Below are 18056 nucleotides of genomic sequence, written 5' to 3'. Positions count from 1 at the left end.
TTTAATATTTGTGGTTCTTGTAGGGGTGCCACATTATCTGTGTCCTGTCTAGCATTTGACCGAGTTGATGGTAGAGTTTGGCACTTTTTGCCATTATTTTCCTCTTCTCTTACTTAAAAATCTCCTTGGTATGTACAGGTGTTGCTATATTCTTAATGTAGTTCTTTTGATTTCATTCAATTTGTTCCTTTGATATACCTGCTTGATGGGGTGCTGGGAGTTCTTCTACAACCCAAACCCAGCCCGAGGTCAGGCTTGACTTGTGAGAGCTTGGTCCAACAGACTATTGCTTGGAGCGGCCCGCAGGCCCACATATCCACCACAGCCCAATTCGTCTGGCATTTCTTGCAAGAAAGATATCTAGTTTTCTCTTGAAGATGTCCACGGTTGATCTGGTAATATTTCTTATACTCGCTAGGAGGGTGCTCAACAATCATGGACCTCTGATGTTTATACAGTGTTCTCTGATTGCGCCTATGGCACCCCTGCGCTTCACTGGTTCTATTTTGCATATTCTTCCATCTTGTTCACTCATGTATGTTGTTATTTTACTGTCCAGGTTTGGCACCTAGCCCTCTTGTATTTTCCATGTGTATATTATTTGATATCTATCTCGTCTCCTTTCTTGTGAGTACATTTGTAGAGCTTTGAGACGATCCCAATAATTAAGGTGCTTTATCGCGTCTATGTATGCCGTATATGTTTTTCTGTAATCCCTCTATTTCAACAATCTCTCCTACTCTGAAGGGAGAAGTTACCTGGTTGATACCTGGTTGAAGGGGTTCTGGGAGTTCTTCTACTTCCCAAGCCCGGCCCGAGGCCAGGCTCGACTTGTGAGAGTTTGGTCCACTAGGCTGTTGCTTGGAGCGGCCCGCAGGCCCACATACCCACCACAGCCCGGTTGGTCCGGCACTCCTTGGAGGAATAAATCTAATTTCCTCTTGAAGATGTCCACGGTTGTTCCGGCAATATTTCTTATGCTCGCTGGGAGGACGTTGAACAACCGCGGACCTCTGATGTTTATACAGTGTTCTCTGATTGTGCCTATGGCACCCCTGCTCTTCACTGGTTCTATTCTGCATTTTCTTCCATATCGTTCACTCCAGTACGTTGTTATTTTACTGTGTAGATTTGGTACTTGGCCCTCCAGTATCTTCCAGGTGTATATTATTTGATCTCTCTCGTCTTCTTTCTAGTAAGTACATTTGGAGGGCTTTGAGACGATCCCAATAATTTAGGTGCTTTATTGCGTCTATGCGTGCCGTATATGTTCTCTGTATTCCCTCTATTTCAGCAATCTCTCCTGCTCTGAAGGGGAGAGTGAGTACTGAGCAGTACTCAAGACGGGACAACACAAGTGACTTGAAGAGTACAACCATTGTGATGGGATCCCTGGAGTTGAAAGTTCTCGTAATCCATCCTATCATTTTTCTGGCTGTCGCAATATTTGCTTGGTTATGCTCCTTAAACGTTAGGTCGTCAGACATTATTATTCCCAAATCCTTTACATGCTGTTTTCCTACTATGGGTACATTTGATTGTGTGTTGTACTCTGTATTATGTTTAAGGTCCTCATTTTTACCGTACCTGAGTACCTGGAATTTATCACTGTTAAACATCATGTTATTTTCTGATGCCCAGTCGAAAACTTTATTAATATCAGGTTGAAGTTTTTCAATGTCTTCAGCCGAGGTAATTTTCATACTGATTTTTGTCATCTGCAAAGGATGATACGAAGCTGTGACTTGTATTTTTGTCTATATCTGATATGAGAATAAGGAAAAGCAGCGGTGCAAGGACTGTACCCTGAGGTACAGAGCTTTTAACTGCACTTGGAATAGATTTTATATGGTTGACCGTTTCTCGCTGAGTCCTGTTTGACAGAAAACTGAGTATCCAGCGTCTTACTTTACCGGTTATTCCCATTGACTTCATTTTGTGTGCTATCACGCCATGGTCACATTTATCGAAAGCCTTTGCGAAGTCCGTGTATATCACATCAGCATTCTGTTTTTCTTCTAATGCCTCAGTGACTTTGTCGTAGTGTTCAAGTAGCTGTGAGAGACACGATCTTCCCGCTCGAAATCCATGTTGGCCTGGGTTGTGAAGGTCATTGGTCTCCATGAAATTGGTGACCTGACTCCTAATCACTCTCTCAAATACTTTTATGATGTGCGATGTTAGTGCAACTGGTCTATAATTCTTTGCCAATGCTTTGCTCCCTCCCTTGTGTAGAGGGGCTATGTCTGCTACTTTAAGTGCATCTGGTATCTCCCCCGTGTCCAAGCTCTTCCTCCACACTATACTGAGTGCCTGTGCTACCGGCACTTTGCATTTCTTTATAAATATTGAATTCCATGAGTATGGACCTGGGGCCGAGTGCATGGGCATGTTTTCAATTTCTCTTTCAAAATTTAGTGCGCTCGTGTTGATATCAGTTATATTTACAGGGGTTTGAATATCCCGCATAAAGAAATTGTCTGGATCTTCCACTTTCATGTTTATTGGAGTGCTAAACATGTCCTCATACTGCTTTTTTAGGATTTCACTAATTTCTTTGTCATCCTCCGTGTATGAACCTTTACTTGTACGAATAGGTCCAATACTGGCAGTGGTTTTTGCTTTTGATTTCGCATATGAGAAGAAATATTTTGGATTTTTCTTTATTTCCTGAATTGCTTTCTGTTCTAACTGCCTTTCTTAAGTTTCATATGAGTGTTTCAATTTCCGCTCGATCTCTTCAATCTCCCTATTTAAATTATTCCTTCTTTGACGGGAAATTCGTGTCTGCATAAGCAGTTCCGTTATTTTTTTTCCTGCGTTTATAGTGTCGTCTGCGTTCTCTTTCTACGTTAGATCTCTTTCTGGCTTTCCTCAAAGGAACATGTTTCAGACAGACTTGATACACTTCCGAAGTCAGTTTTTCTATTCCTTCTGTAGGACTTGTATTACTTAGAACAGTTTCCCATGGAATGTTTGTAAGTTCCCTGTTTATTATCTCCCAGTCTATCCTTTTATTATTAAAATTGAATTTACTAAATAGCCCTTCTCGCTTTATCAACGTTTTAGGTCTATTCTGAGTATTGATGGTCGTTTGCACTTCAATGAGCTTGTGATCTGAGTATGTGGTATCAAGTGAGTATTGGTATTCCTCAAGTGAGTACTGAGCAGTACTCAAGACAGGACAGTACAAATGATTTGAATAGTCCAACCATTGTGAGGGGATTCCTGGATTTAAAAGTTCTCGTAATCCATCCTATCATTTTGAAATGTTTGGGCAGGCTGTTAAAATATTCCTTCTTGTTTAGTTAATTTTTACACAGCTTTGGGATGGAAAAATTTGCAATTTTCAGAGCGACATACAGTACCTGTATTTAGGATATTTCTGGAGTTTCTCAGGCAGAAAAGTCATTTAATATTTGCTGTGATCTCAGTGTTCTTTGGGTGGACTGTGCCACAAACTAGGGCAACACTAAGTGTTCCTCTAGTTCCCTTAGTTCCCCAAGCTTCACCCACAACTTCAAGCGTAGGTTAGACATATACAGTATATGAATGAATGAGTTTGGGTGGGTATAAATAGGAGCTGCCTTGTATGGGCCAAAAGGCCAGTTACCTTCATTCTTATGTTCTTATGTTCATTACTCGGATAAAATGGGATAGACATAATTTGCAGAATAGAATGATATTTTGTAGCGCTGAATGACTTCTTGTCCCAGCACTGACAAGAAAAGTCTGTGATACTATCACAGTACTGTAACCCCGCGATTATCCGGGATTCGAACATCCGAAAAACGCCCTTATACGGCCAAAATCGTGAATGGATAAAGTTATCACAATATCCGGCCAAAATAGCCACAGGGACCGGATTAAAGCAGGTTTTCTGCAGAAATTACACTATCCGGTCAGTCCCCCAGATAATCGTGCCTTTGTCCATATATGAAAACATGAGGCAGGCCATACGGTATTAATCCCGTCTGCCCGAGACTCGAGGCGCATGGTGTAGGTGGGGGTGGGGTGGGTGGGTGGTGTTGAGAGGGTGGGAGGGGTGCGTCAGGAGGGACCACCTGGGTACAGGAATTACCATTAATTTTAGAACAATTAATCATAGCCAAAAACAAATAAAATAACTACTAGTAATTATGTAATAACAAATAAATAAGTTTCCTAAAAGCATTGTGCACAGGCTGAAGTTTCCTTAAAAAATATTGTGAATTTTTTTCCTCCTGGCGGCCTACATAACGCGTTATGGCTGCCCCAAGTGGACCTGTCCAACACTGGTCAACCCATGTGCGTCCGTCCCTCGTGTTATACACAGTGCTGCGCCATTAGTGAAATATTTTTTTAAATAACTTTTTTATTTTCATAGTAACTTTGAACATTTTTGGCCAAGACTATGTCTGGTAGCAGCATCAATCGTTCTGGAGGTGTTAAGAGGAAGAAAGTTGTCCTAACAATTAAAGACAAGTCACAGTTATACGCCTCAACCAGTGCGGCCTCAGTGTTGCGCCATTAGTGAAATATTTTTTTAAATAACTTTCTTAATTTTCATAGTAATTTTGAACATTTTTGGCCAAGAATATGTCTGGTAGCAGCATCAATCGTTCTGGAAGTGTTAAGAGGAAGAAGATTGTCCTAGCAATTAAAGACAAGTTACGTGTTGTTCAAACAGTGAGGCGTCACAGGCAGCCAAGCGCCTTCAACAAGTGAGGCGCCACAGGCAAGCCAAGCTCCTTCAACAAGTGAGGCATTATAGGCAAGCCAAGCGCTTTCAACAAGTGAGGCGCCACAGGCAAGCCAAGCGCTTTCAACAAGTGAGGCGCCACAGGCAAGCCAAGCGCTTTCAACAAGTGAGGCGCAAGCAAGCGCCTTTAACAAGTGAGGCGTCACAGGCAAGCCAAGCGCCTTCAACAAGTGAGGGCATGCAAGCGCTTCAACAAGTGAGGTGCAAGCAAGCACCTTCAACAAGTGAGGCCTCACAGGCAACCCAAATGCCCTCAACCAGTGAGGCTTCAGCAGCTGGCAGTCAAAACTAACTTAGCTTAATGAACTGTACAGTAATTTTAAGTGTTAATTTTAGTGTTGTGTTAGTATAGGTTACGTAAATTATTAAGAATTTTTAACTTCAAGATGTGTGGCATCAATCAAGAAGACGAACACCAACAAGGTAAGTTGAGGTTTCTAGTTGAATATTTAATAATTGTATGTGGCAAGGCAATTCAAATTATGTTGTTTGTAGTATAAAAATAGTTAGAAATGGTCACTTTTGGACTCGTAGGTGAAAAAGTACCATTATCCGAAAAATGTGATAATCCGGCTGGGGGTCCTTCCCATATAGTCCGGATGATTGAGTGGAGACAGTATCTAAGTTCTCATTCTTTGTTTTGTTCTGTTTTTCTGGGGGGGGGGGGGTAGCCCCGTCAGCTCCCCGGAGCTATCCAGGCTGATATTGCTAATATTAGACATTGGCAACAGTCAGTGTGAATGGAGGTCTTTAGGCCTACCAGGGACCATGAGCCAGAACCTGACCTCCTCAGAGAAGCACGAGGAGCAATGGCCTATAGAAACCCCTCATGTGGTTGGACGCATTCTGTGTCTGCCATTGACCAAGTCAGGCACCCAGAAAGGCAAGCATCCCAAAACAATCCTCTATTCTGGTTAAAAATTGCTACGGAGAGCCGAACTAGTGGACAGAACTCCCCAAACAAAAACGAGCATGACGTCACCACGTCACCGCGCTGCCATCTGCGCAGCTTTCCCCCCCCTCCCCGGGAGGGGGAATGGGGAGCCCCAGACCCCTCCTGTCGGCTACCCAAGACCCCCAGTTCTCAGGCTGATGTGCTTGGAGAAAGTCGTGTGCTCTGGCTCCTGCATTGGTGCTCAGCTCTGTGCCTGTGTGGTGTGGTGGCTGTCTTATTGGGGGTGCGCAAGCCAGAAATAATTCTTCAGTACTCGGGCTACATGCGCCTAGATTTACTTTCCCTAGGTGCCCGGTAAGTACTGTCCTTGGGGCTTGGAGCCTCCTTCCACAAGTTCCTTGGGTGTTTGCTGCTCAGCTTTTGGCCGCCCTTTGTGTGCTTCAGTGTTCTGGCATCCTTGTTCACCTTAGAGTAAGAGGCAGTTTGTATTGGTAGGGGCGCAGGGTTCTGGCATCCTTGTTCACCTTAGGGTAAGAGGCAGTTTGTATTGGTAGGGGCGCAGTGTTCTGGCATCCTTGTTCACCTTAGGGTAAGAGGCAGTTTGTATTGGTAGGGGCGCAGTGTTCTGGCATCCTTGTTCACCTTAGGGTAAGAGGCAGTTTGTATTGGTAGGGGCGCAGGGTTCTGTGCAGCTAGTTTCACCTCTCATAGGGGCGCAGGGTTCTGTGCAGCTAGTTTCACCTCTCATAGGGGCGCAGGGTTCTGTGCAGCTAGTTTCACCTCTCATAGGGGCGCAGGGTTCTGTGCAGCTAGTTTCACCTCTCATAGCGGCGCAGGGTTCTGTGCAGCTAGTTTCACCTCTCATAGCGGCGCAGGGTTCTGTGCAGCTAGTTTCACCTCTCATAGCGGCCGGCTCTGTTCCGCCTGGGTAACTGTGCTCTTGCGGGGTTTTGTTTTTCTTTGTTTTCCCTGCTTAGTAGGGGGTCTTCCTTTTGTTGTTGACCCCGGTGTCTCTGTTCTGGTGGTACCTCCTGCATGGTCCCCGTGAGTGTACACGTCCCCAGGGTTCAGTTATTTAGAAAGTTTTTTGGTGGACTTGGAAGCCGGTTAGCAGTACCCTGACTGGGCTTCCCTGAGTGTGTTCCGTCTCAGGACCCTGGGAATCCCCACGACGGTGCGTGGGTCCGATGGATGTGACCCCTGAGTTTCCCCTTCGCTTTGTGCGAGTTTGAGGGTTGCTCTGTCCCCTTGTCTCGGTGACTATCATTATTTTTGTCTCCATCACACTGCCTGCTGGGTCAGCGACACTTCCGACCCGGAGTCTTGCGAGTTTTGTTGCTTGCTGGTGACTCTGTTTATCAAGTCTATTGATGACGATATTCGGATACAAGCAGTGCAAGCGTTGCATGTTAGGTTTCGGTTGTTGCAACGCACTAGTTTGGTTGCTGACCCGGAAGCCCCGAGGCTGCCTCATTTTGGTTATAGGGACCCGAACTTTGGGGTGTTGTTCACTTCGACCTTGGTCAAGGGGGTTCGCACCCCCTTGTCCCTCCTCTGCTGTGGTTCGGTCTGGTCCCCTCCCTCCCCTGCATCCGGCTCCAAAATGTCTGAGGGTTTCGGGGTCGGGGTCGGGGCAGGGTTTAGGTGGTGTTGAGACTCGGGGGATGCCCCTTCCGGGTTGGTGATGGAGGCATTCAAGTCATTCCTCCCTGCCAAAGCATCTGGGTCTGACCAGTCGGTCCCTCTTCTTTTGGCTTCTACGGCTGCCTTTTCTTTTGAGGCTGAGACTTTGGGAGATGACTCGGCCCCGGATCCTGATATGGTTATTCCCGGGGCTGGGGAGGGACTGACTTGGGGCCTTGGGCCTCGTTGGACCCCCACCTGGGTTTTTCTACCCCTCTGAGCAGGGCTTACTGTTACAAGGAGTAGGGTTTTCTCCCCGCCCCCCTTCTTCGTACGAGTTGGATTTGGTGTCTGACCCTCCCCGGGTTCGGTTCCGTGTCCCTTCGGGCCCGCCCGTCTTTCCGGAGGTTTTCGGCTTCCTGCATCTCGCCTCCTGTGGTGCGGGAGACCTTTGCGGCTTACCTCCTGCACGACCCAAATTACACCTTTATCATGGATCTGTCTACGTTCAGGTTTGGGTCTTCGTTTCCCTACTGGACTCGGTATGAGGATCCGGATTTGTCCTCACTGGCGGACTGTCCTGTGTTTGCTTTGGAGATTTGGCATACCTTCTGTCATTCCCGCACGCTTGAGTGGCGTGAGGTGTTGACGGTGGTCCAGGTTTTCCTGGAGGGGCGAGTTTGAACACCTCAATGAGTGTTTGTTGGCCCCTGCTCCTCCTCTGGATTTGGGTGTCATGCAGCTTCACATGCAGGTTCCCTCCCTTTCGGCTGCACTCGTTGCTGAAGACTTGCGCGCTTGTGGTCTGCTGGCCTTGGCTTTGCGTTTCTTTTCCATTCTGGAGTTGTCTTTGACTGGCTTGTGGAGGATTTAGAGAAGCTTGGGGCCGTTCCTGAGTCTGGCGCCTTGGGCTCGGTGGCACTTGCGTCGGCTGCCTTGTTGTAGCTATTTACTCTGATCCTGCAGGATGCAGAGTCGCTGTTTTATGCCTCCTGGCTCGCGTGTCGGCAGGCGGTGCTTGCTTCTTGCTTGGAATCTGCTTGGGCCCTGGCTCTTAGAATGTCTACGCCTTTTTGTTCCCTGCTGTTTGCTGATTCTGCGGTGGCAGAGTATATGCCGGTGGCTTCTGCTAGCTGTCATCCGATGTCCGACTTGTTGGTTCTCCAGGGATCCCGGGGGATCTTCCCAGAGGGTTCGTGCCAGGTCTCGGGGTTCCGCTTGTCGTGGTATGCCACTGGTGCCAGTTTCGGTGTGGCATCACCTTCGAAACCGTCATCATCTGGTCGGTGTGGTGTTTGCTCTGTGCGCAGGTCGGGTTCTTGTAAGAGGCATCGACGCTTTCGCAGTTTGTCCCATTGACAGGGTGATAGGGGAAGAGGCTTGCTCTGTTCGCTCATACTTGGTCCCACAATTTGTGGGCGTTTCAGGTAAAAATGCAGTATTTTTACCGGGAAGTTCAAAAGTGAATGTTAACAATTTTTGGTACCACAACCAACATAATTTAAATTCCACACACACTATAATTAGTGTGTGGCTGGCTGGTAGGTGGGTGAGGCAAGTGGGTGAACTGACAGGGAGGGAGGAAGGGCTGGATGAATAGATGGATTTCTAACTGGCTGGTAGGCAGGCACATAACATTCAGAGACCCACCACACCCCACACCCACAACCACATTCAGAGACTCGCCACACCCACTCCAGATCCCCCACACCCACTCCAGCCTTCCTGTGTGCTTGCATAATCCCTTCCAATGGCTCCCTCCTTCCCTCCCTCCCAACCCTCGAGAACACTCAATTATCCCCCTTCTACCCATGCTATATCCCCATCCTCCCCTCCTAGCTCTTCCGGAATGGGATGAATGAGGGCATGGCATGGGTAGAAGGGGGAGGATCGAGTGTTCACAAGGATGGTAGATGGAGAGTGGCAGGGAGGGAAAGATGGAGGCAGGGAGGGAGGGAGGGCGGCATCTCAAAATCCCACACAAATACACACACACACCCACTTGCACATACACATCCCCCACATCCCACACTCACCCCCCACGTCACACACACATCCCAAACCCCCACATCCCACACTCACCCCCCACGTCACACACACATCCCAAACCCCCACATCACACACACATCCCAAACCCCCACACAAATACACCCACATCCCTACACACACCCCCACACCCACCCACACCCCCACCCCCCTACACACTCCACACTCACCCACACACATGCACTCCACATCCACCCACACCCCTACACACACCCCTATACACCCCACACCCACCCACACACATGCACTCCACATCCACCCACACCCCCTACACACACCCCTATACACCCCACACCCACTCACCTACACAAACACACCCACCAGATCCCTACACAAACACACCCACCAGATCCCACACTCGCCCCCCCCCACACACACACACACACACACATCCCTAGCCCCCACACACACCCCACACCAACCTACACATACACACACCCACCACATCCCAGACAGTCCCTCCCAACTCACCCTCTCTCCAACACCCCCTACCCTGAAACCAGCCACCTCAACACCTCCCATACCCTGCATCTCAAGCCACTGCTACAGTATGACCCGATGCCTAACTGCATTATCCTGCGAAACCTTCGGTTATCCAAATTCCTTTTCTGATATGGTGAAGTTTTTATCCGGCTTCAAAAACAGCCGAATAACCCAAAGATTCGGTAAAGTGGGCTTCGCACAAGCGAGCTTATACAGTACTATAATAATAATAATATGATATGTGATGCAGTAGTAGTGTCTTTAGAAAGATGCTAAGGTGAGAGTTTACCAAAATTGTATTAGTCACATGTTGATCTCTTGATATGGACTACACAAGCTCACATCTACTTACCCATGATGAGTAAAATTCGAGGCTGCTAAACATAAAAAAAATCCATTCTTGTTAATTTGGTAACACCAGATGAGAGAAAGCTGCTCATTTAGAGACACAGATCTGTTGCTACTCTGATCTAATCAATAAATCTACATCATTTCTTTAGATGTTATCATTTATACATTGTAAATAGTGTCCAGTTACATCTGAGGTATTTATAAATATCATTCATTTGTATTGTGTGTTTCAGTGCGATTGTTGTCAGCTGGAGGACCCGTCAAGTGTGGTGACAACCTTATCAGACGTCAGCGTGGTCTACAAGCTTCACTTGGAGTGTGGGCGCCTCATCAATTTGTATGACTGGCTTCAGGCCTATATTTCAGTGGCTGATCCAGAGGAAGATACATCCAGCAAGAATGCAATAGATCAGAGACTTCAGTATCCTTTTCTTACTGTTTAAGCTATTAAAGTATTTACTAATACATCCATGTTATTGACATAAGTATAAGTATAAATGCAAATATAGTGATTGTGCAGTAAAACATAGAAGTAAGAATAGAACTTCTCCTTGCATATAGAACACCTTTATGTTAGGGAGAAGGTAGTGGGTAGTAGGAAAGATTTTGTTAATTAGCATCACAAGAAAAGTGTGTGCGAGGGTGTATGTTGAGAGAGTAACAGAGAACAAAGAATAGGATAGGGAAGGAACAACGTATGTTTTGGAAGGGAAGAATGTGTATAAAACATTTATTTACCCTGAAAATGGTTACTGCAAAGTTTCTTGTTAAGGGGACACCAGCGTTGAATGCAATGAAATGCCTCTTTCAAGGAGTCCCAGTAGCTCCCTGAAGCTATCTCGCCGAGATGGCTTCCTACTATTGGGACACATGAGCCCATTTGGCCTACCAAGGACCAGAGCCAGAACGTGTCTCCTTCACAGATACACAGAGAGCAGAGTCATATTGTCATCACCCCACGAGGAAAGCATCCAGAAAGTCACTTAAGCTATACAGACGGCTGCAAGTTTCATACACTTGAGGCAATGAGACGGCCAAACAACTTTGCAATCTGCTCAGGAGAAACAGTGAACCACTCAAACTAGCATTAACCCATTAATGCCTCTAGCTGCCCCCAGGTGACCCAGAGCCCCAGCTCACAGCTGACTCCATAGCCAGTCTAGAGCCTAACCAATGAACCTGGTATGGAAGGAGAGAGGGAGCAAGGGCTCTACTCAAAAGAGGCATTTTATTACTTTCAATGCTGTTTTCTGGGAGGAATGCCTTGGTGCCTCCCTGAAGCTAACAAACCAGAGAGAAAAGGAATCAAGAGACATGCCAGAGAGTAGGAGAGATGGCAAATACTATCACAAAGAAGAGATAACAGGCTGGGAACCTTGTCCAGCAATACACACACACGATTGACAAGGATGAACAGCAAGAACCAAACAAGGGCACCACACGACCCTGTCTGAACACCAAAACCCCGAGCCTAGAAAAATAACCCATTCCATGGGTAAGAAAACTGCAGCCAGCACAGAGTACAAATTAACACCACGGGCCCCCCGAGGGCAGACTATAGGCAGACCTGCCATGAAAACACTGCCAAGAACTAGAGGAAAATGAGCCTCAGAACAGGGACCAAAGAAAACAGGGTCAACTAACATGGTAGCCACTGTGACAGAACTGATGGCACAGAGGCAGTGGCAAAATGCCACTAGTTGGTATAACAAATGCTGCATCCCCCTAGGTGGATAAGAAACAAACCCTCTCCCACCCATTCCACTTCCGGAGGAGAGTACAAACTCGCCAGTCTCTCAGCCGGAGGCGAGAGTCAACATAAATGCCACTCCATATAGTAATGAGAAGACTCCAGACTGAACGGGCAACCGTGAACCGAGGAGGGGAAAGAAAGACCAAAACCTCATCAAGAGCCTAAGACTGATCAGAGGGAGCATGAGCCAGTCGGAGGAGAACAAATGTCAGAGACAACTTGCAGAATGATGCCCCAAAACTGTAATGACGCCGAACACAATCAACAGCAGCACCGCCAACACCAAACAGCAGCACCGCCAACATCAGACAGCAAGAGGAAACAGAATCAGGCAGCAGCAGCTAAACTCGAGAGGCACAACATTTGGAAGGGAACCCCAGAGAGTACACCAGAAGAGGAGGAGCAGGGACAGAAGAGGAGGAGCAGGGACAGAAGAGGAGGAGCAGGGACAGAAGAGGAGGAGCAGGGACAGAAGAGGAGGAGCAGGGACAGAAGAGGAGGAGCAGGGACAGAAGAGGAGGAGCAGGGACAGAAGAGGAGGAGCAGGGACAGAAGAGGAGGAGCAGGGACAGAAGAGGAGGAGCAGGGACAGAAGAGGAGGAGCAGGGACAGAAGAGGAGGAGCAGGGACAGAAGAGGAGGAGCAGGGACAGAAGAGGAGGAGCAGGGACAGAAGAGAAGGAGCAGGGACAAAAGAGAAGGAGCAGGGACAGAAGAGGAGGAGCAGGGACAGAAGAGGGAAATGAGCACCAGACAACATACACCTACCATGAAGAGAGACACAGGTGGGACACCAATAACACAACCAACTGCTCACAATGCAAATGGCAAAGCCCTGCATCAGAAACTCCACATGCACAGGGCAAAAGGCCGAACCAATGAGAAATGTTGCTAGGCCAAACAACAGAAAGAGTTGGAGTCATGGAAAATGCCCAGGTTCAGACACATGGCTAAAAGATCCAGAAAGATAAAAGATTTGACTTGGGCAAACTTCGATGACCCAGGAAGCACCACTACACCATGTTTACAACACTGCATCAATGGAAGTACTAGCTTTGGTGTCAGCTGAGAGACTGGGCTCCAGGCCGCTTGATGATGGCTAGCGGTACTACTGTGATGGGTTTACTCTATTATATGTCGCTTGCCACTCTAGTCTGAGTGGTTCACTGTTTCTCCTGAATAGATTGCTGAGTCGTTTGGCAGTCTCATTGCCTTGTGTGCTATGAATCTTGCAGTTGTCTGTAAAGCTTCACTCTGACTTTATGGATACTTTTCCGGTGAGGTGACGAGAATACTTCCCAGCTCTCTGCACCCCTGTGAAGGGGCCAGGTTCTGGCTCTGGTATCTGGTAGGGCAAATGGACTCGTGTGACCCAGTAGTGGGGAGTCATCTCAGCAAGATAGCTTCAGGAAGCCATCAAGGGAGGGGGGGGGCTCCTCACAGAAGAGCTGTATACTGCCTTTATGGATTTAAAAAAATGTATATGATTGGAATAATCAGGAAGCATTGTTGGTTGTTATAAAGAACTGTCGAGTAAGTGGAAGTTCATTAGCAATGTAATGTATTGTTGTGATGGGGTAAATTCTGGTTATTGACATGTCTGTAAAGCAGATGATGTGTTCTTTGCAGAGAGTGAGGAGGAATTGGAAAAATATTGTGAATGACTTCAGTAGTGTGTTGAAGGAAAGAAAATTAGTAATTATAGGAAAAGTAAGGGTATTCTGTTTGAAAAAATAGATACTGTATTAACATGGATTTTGTGGAGCCTTATAGTTGCAAAGTAGTGACCTGTAGTACAGTAGTCAACTATAGGATAAAAATTTGGCAAGAGGTACTAGAAGAGGTAGTAAGCTCTATAGACTTGTGGGCAGCATTAGATAAAATGAGAGTTTAGATGGTGAAGTAGGAGCGACAGAGAAGTGTGTGAGATAGCTTCAGGAAGCCACTAAGGGGGGGGGGGCTCCTCACAGAGGAGCTGTATACTGCCTTTATGGATGAGAAGAGTGGTAGGAGAGGTGAATAGTATAATGAAGAGAAGTTATGTTAGTGTGGAAGGGCTCAAATAATACCAGCAGTTTAAATGAGTGCTCAACTACTTGTACTGGTTGGTAGACCAACACCTCACTACTTGCACTTCAGTATTGGTGCCCCAACTGTCTTAAGTGGTTGGGCAGCATTCCTTGCCCTATCCTATTGCACCTCCTTGTCCTCATATCCCATCCAAGTGCTATATAGTTATACTAGCTTAGCACTTTTTCCTGATAATTTCCTTACCTTAAATGAGTACTTTTATCACTGTAGCTGGCATAGGTGTCTGGAATGGGTATAGCAATGAGGAATTATACAAGTAAAAGAGATGAAGGAATGTAATGTGTTGTAGAGTGCCTGAAGCACAATCCATTGAGAAAGTATAGACATGATTGTAGACTGCATGGTTACGTGTGATGAGAAGAGTGTACACGCACAGGTGAAATGAAGGGATCGTGTGGTAGAAGCAGACAACCCATATTTTGGATGGGAAGAGTGGAACAAAAAATATATATATAAACATTCCTTCTAATGCGTTGTGTGTGCTTTCCTCCGAGGCTAAGGGTCCCCCTTCTTCCAGCCAGAGGTGGTACTCACTTCTATATAATATATATATATAATTTATTTATTTATTTATTTTAAGTATTAAGTGAAGATAAATTTTATTTGAGCTTAGGAGCCATTGTTTTCCTTAACAGCTTACCAGAGCACGATTTGTTCAGGCATGTGTCTGAAATGCAGTTTTTAGGCTTTGTTAAAGCAACTAGTCGCAAAACTGATCATGTGGCCAGGCTGACGTGGGGCGGGTGCTAACATCACGAATGCCTTAAACATCATGCGACGAAGACACCTCTAACAACAAATGTCATTTATTTAACCAGTATATTATTATGCAATGGTTAAATCAAACAATTGTCAAGATTTCTAAAGTAATTATTAATTTTTGTTTGATTATATTTTCAATACAATTTTATGAATTTTATGATTAAGAAATCAATAAATGTTAAAATATTTTTTAATAAAACTGCATCTGTATTTCTTAATAAAATTTTATCCAATTATTGTTTTTTATTGTAGTGAAACATCAAATACAGGTCTGGGCTCAAGTGCTGAAAGGTTAAATACCTTACTGTATTAAGGCTGATGTACAGTATTACTCTCAACTTACCATTAACTAAATGTATTATTAACTTGTTCCAAATTTAACCCTTAAAACTGCGCAACAATTCATATGACGTGTTGAGTAACTGATGCCAAAGTGTGCACCACTTCATATGACGTTTTGGGGTACCACGCAAGATTTAAACGGCTTGCAGCTACATGGGGTTCACATCAGCTTCCTCAGGGCTCTTGTAAACAGACGCCATTTAAAAAAAAAAAAAATCGTGGGCAACATTCCCACGATTGGAAGGCAACAAAAGTGCCTTTTCGCTCTTGCCCTTCTGCAGGCTGTTGTCGCGGTTCAGCTTCACATGCAAGTTCCTTCCCTGTTGTCTGCGGTTGTGGCTGAGGGCTTGCATGTGTGTAGCTTGTTGGCTTCGGGCCTGGGTCTCTTTTTCCCTCCAGGAGTTGTCTTCGAATTGGCTTGAGGAGGAGGTGGAGGTGCTTGGGGCCGTTCCTGGATCTGGTGCCTTGATCTTGGCTGCTCATGCGTCGTCTGCAGTTTTGAAGCTGTTTGCATCAATCTTGCGGGATGCCCTGTCATGGTTTTTCGTGGTGCATCTTGCGTGTCGACAGGTGGTGCTCGCTTCGTCCTTGGAATTCGCTTGGGCCCTGGCTCTTAGGTTGTCTTCGCCCTTTTGTCCTTTGCTGTTTGCGGCCTCTGCAGTCGAACGGCATATGCAAGCAGCAGCTTCTAGCTGCCTCCCTATGTCTGACTTGTTGGTTCTCTGGGGGTCCTGGGTGGGTTCTTCCCGGAAGGGTTGCCAGGGCTCGCAGTTCCGCTCGTCGGGGTAGGCCACAGGTGCCGGTTTCAGAGCCGGTGCCACCTTTGGTTCTGGTTGGCGCGGTGCTCTGTGTGCAGGTCGGGTTCTTGTATGGAGCATCAGCACTTTTGCGGTTCGCTCCATTGACGGAAGATTTAGGGAGGGGGGAGGCTTGCTCTGTTTGCGTATGCCTGGTTTCATGATTCATGGGCTTTTCGGGTCGTTTCTCGCAGTTTACGGTGGCATTGGGTGGCTCCTCCTTCGGGGGGCTCGGGGCTGTCAGGGCAGGCCTCTTCTCCTGCGTTCTGTTAGGTCGTCTTGGAGTGGGTATGCTTGGGTGTGACGGCGAAACGACTCCGTCTCTCTGGTGGATTCCCACCTGTTTCCAGTTCCAAAACGGGACTGTGTGGACGAGACGTTGAAACCAACACAGAGGTCTAGAATGCCTCCACAAATATGCGTGGGTTCAAGGTCACCCACAATCTGCACATCTTGGTGACTATTTAGTAGCGACAGCAGTTGATTCCCATTCCCGTTACTGAAGCGAGAGCCACCAATGTCCTTGTGTCTAGCATTGTAGTCGCCAAGAATGATGGTTGGCTCTGCTTGAGCTCAGGCCGGAAGATCAATATAATTTAACTTCCCTGCTGGAGCATATAGATTAATTAAGTACATTGAGGATAGCATTGCTCACATAGATTCTCATGCCATGATATTGTTGCCCCTCAGTTTGCTGAGTACTTCGCACATATTGAAGCTTCCCCTCAAGCAGTCTTCATCGACCTAGCAGCAGCTTTTGATACAGCAAACAGAGATCATACTGGAACAGCTTGCCGAGCTGGGAATACAAGGAAAATTACTGAAATGGATAAAGGGCTATTTGTCTAATCGAACAGCATATGTTTTGTTTAATAGTGTTAAAAGCACAGAGAGCAAACACTTTGAACTGGGAACTCCACAAGGAGGGGTCCTCAGCCCCTTGTTGTTCAACGTTCTGATGCATAAACTTATTAAAGATCTTCCAACTAATAATGAAGACACTGTCATTTGTTATGCTGATGATATATGTTTACAGGCTGCCTCCGAGCCTAGAATGCAAGTTCTGCTCGATGCTTTTGCTACTAAAGCTGAGGAATGTGGCCTCCTTATCTCTGTACAGAAAACTCGTGCCCCTCATTCCATGTGGTATTCCACCAGCCAATTATCATATAGATGGGCGAGCACTTGAGAACTGCGAGTCTTACAGATACCTTGGTGTCCCCATTAACGACCCTGGGTACCTTTCTTCTCTCAAGAGGAGACTGTGGGAGAGATTAAAGCCCTTGCGGGTCCTTGTTGGTGTCAATCATGGAATCAACGTGAGACTTGCTAGAATGTTTTATGTATCATTTATACGCTCTGTGATTGACTACAATGCTCTACATCTCACACTGTATACTGACAAAGAGCTGAAATCTCTTGAAACCTTGCAAAATGAAGCTATGCGTCTCATTCTTGGGGCTCCAAAGTCCACGAGAATAGTTAATATGAGAGCAGAGTTAAAATTACCTACCATAAGTGAGAGAATTTTGTCTATTAGCACAGTTTTCGACGTGAAGGCATTGAGTAGATCTAGACAACACATGAAGTTTCAAGCTAAACTTTGTAATATACTGCACTCACCTGAGGTCTATAGAAGAAGAACGAAATCTGATTATGTATTTTGGTTCTACAAGGTAGCCAACTCCATCAAAATATTAAATATGTACATAACTCAATTAATGATTAATCAGCCAATTACTCCATTGGATAACTGGGATCTATCAGTTGATTTTGTAAATGCGCCCAAGAAAGATAATGTGCACACTACATTATTAAAACAGTTAACACTGAAAAGCATCACTGAAAGTACTCAGAGTATGGGTAACGATGTGTATCAGTGCTATACCGACGGCTCTGTAGAAGAAGGTGGACGATGTACCGGATGTGCATGTAATATATTTGAGCAATCTCTCGTACATAGAGCAATGAAGCCCGTCAATGACTGGGCAAGTACAACTCAAACCGAACTTGCAGGCATATATATACCTTGCCACTGAATTTTTAAAAGACAAAGGCAGTGGACTTATATACTGTGACTTGCAGAGTGCACTCCTGGCATTGAACGCACATAGTAGCGACACCCAGAAAATAGTCAGTGATATTCGAATGAATGTTTTAGCTGCTAAAGAAA

General features: G+C 46.1%; 1 protein-coding gene across 2 annotated transcripts in view; it reads left to right on the top strand.

The window, feature by feature from the left end:
* Positions 1-14978, top strand: part of LOC123753078 (origin recognition complex subunit 3-like) — a 99368-nt gene extending 84390 nt beyond the window's left edge. For both annotated transcript variants that reach the window (XM_069339336.1, XM_069339337.1), the window contains 2 exons: positions 10373-10560; positions 14626-14978. In XM_069339336.1, coding sequence (XP_069195437.1) covers positions 10373-10560; positions 14626-14653 — 216 coding nt within the window. In that variant the 3' untranslated portion in view covers positions 14654-14978. The remainder of the gene's footprint in view (positions 1-10372; positions 10561-14625) is intronic.
* The last annotated feature ends 3078 nt before the right edge of the window (positions 14979-18056 follow it).

The sequence above is a fragment of the Procambarus clarkii genome, chromosome 41, assembly GCF_040958095.1.
Source record: "Procambarus clarkii isolate CNS0578487 chromosome 41, FALCON_Pclarkii_2.0, whole genome shotgun sequence".
Lineage (NCBI taxonomy): Eukaryota > Metazoa > Arthropoda > Malacostraca > Decapoda > Cambaridae > Procambarus > Procambarus clarkii.
Note: the sequence above shows the minus strand (reverse complement) of the source record. Positions and strands in the feature narration are given on the sequence as shown.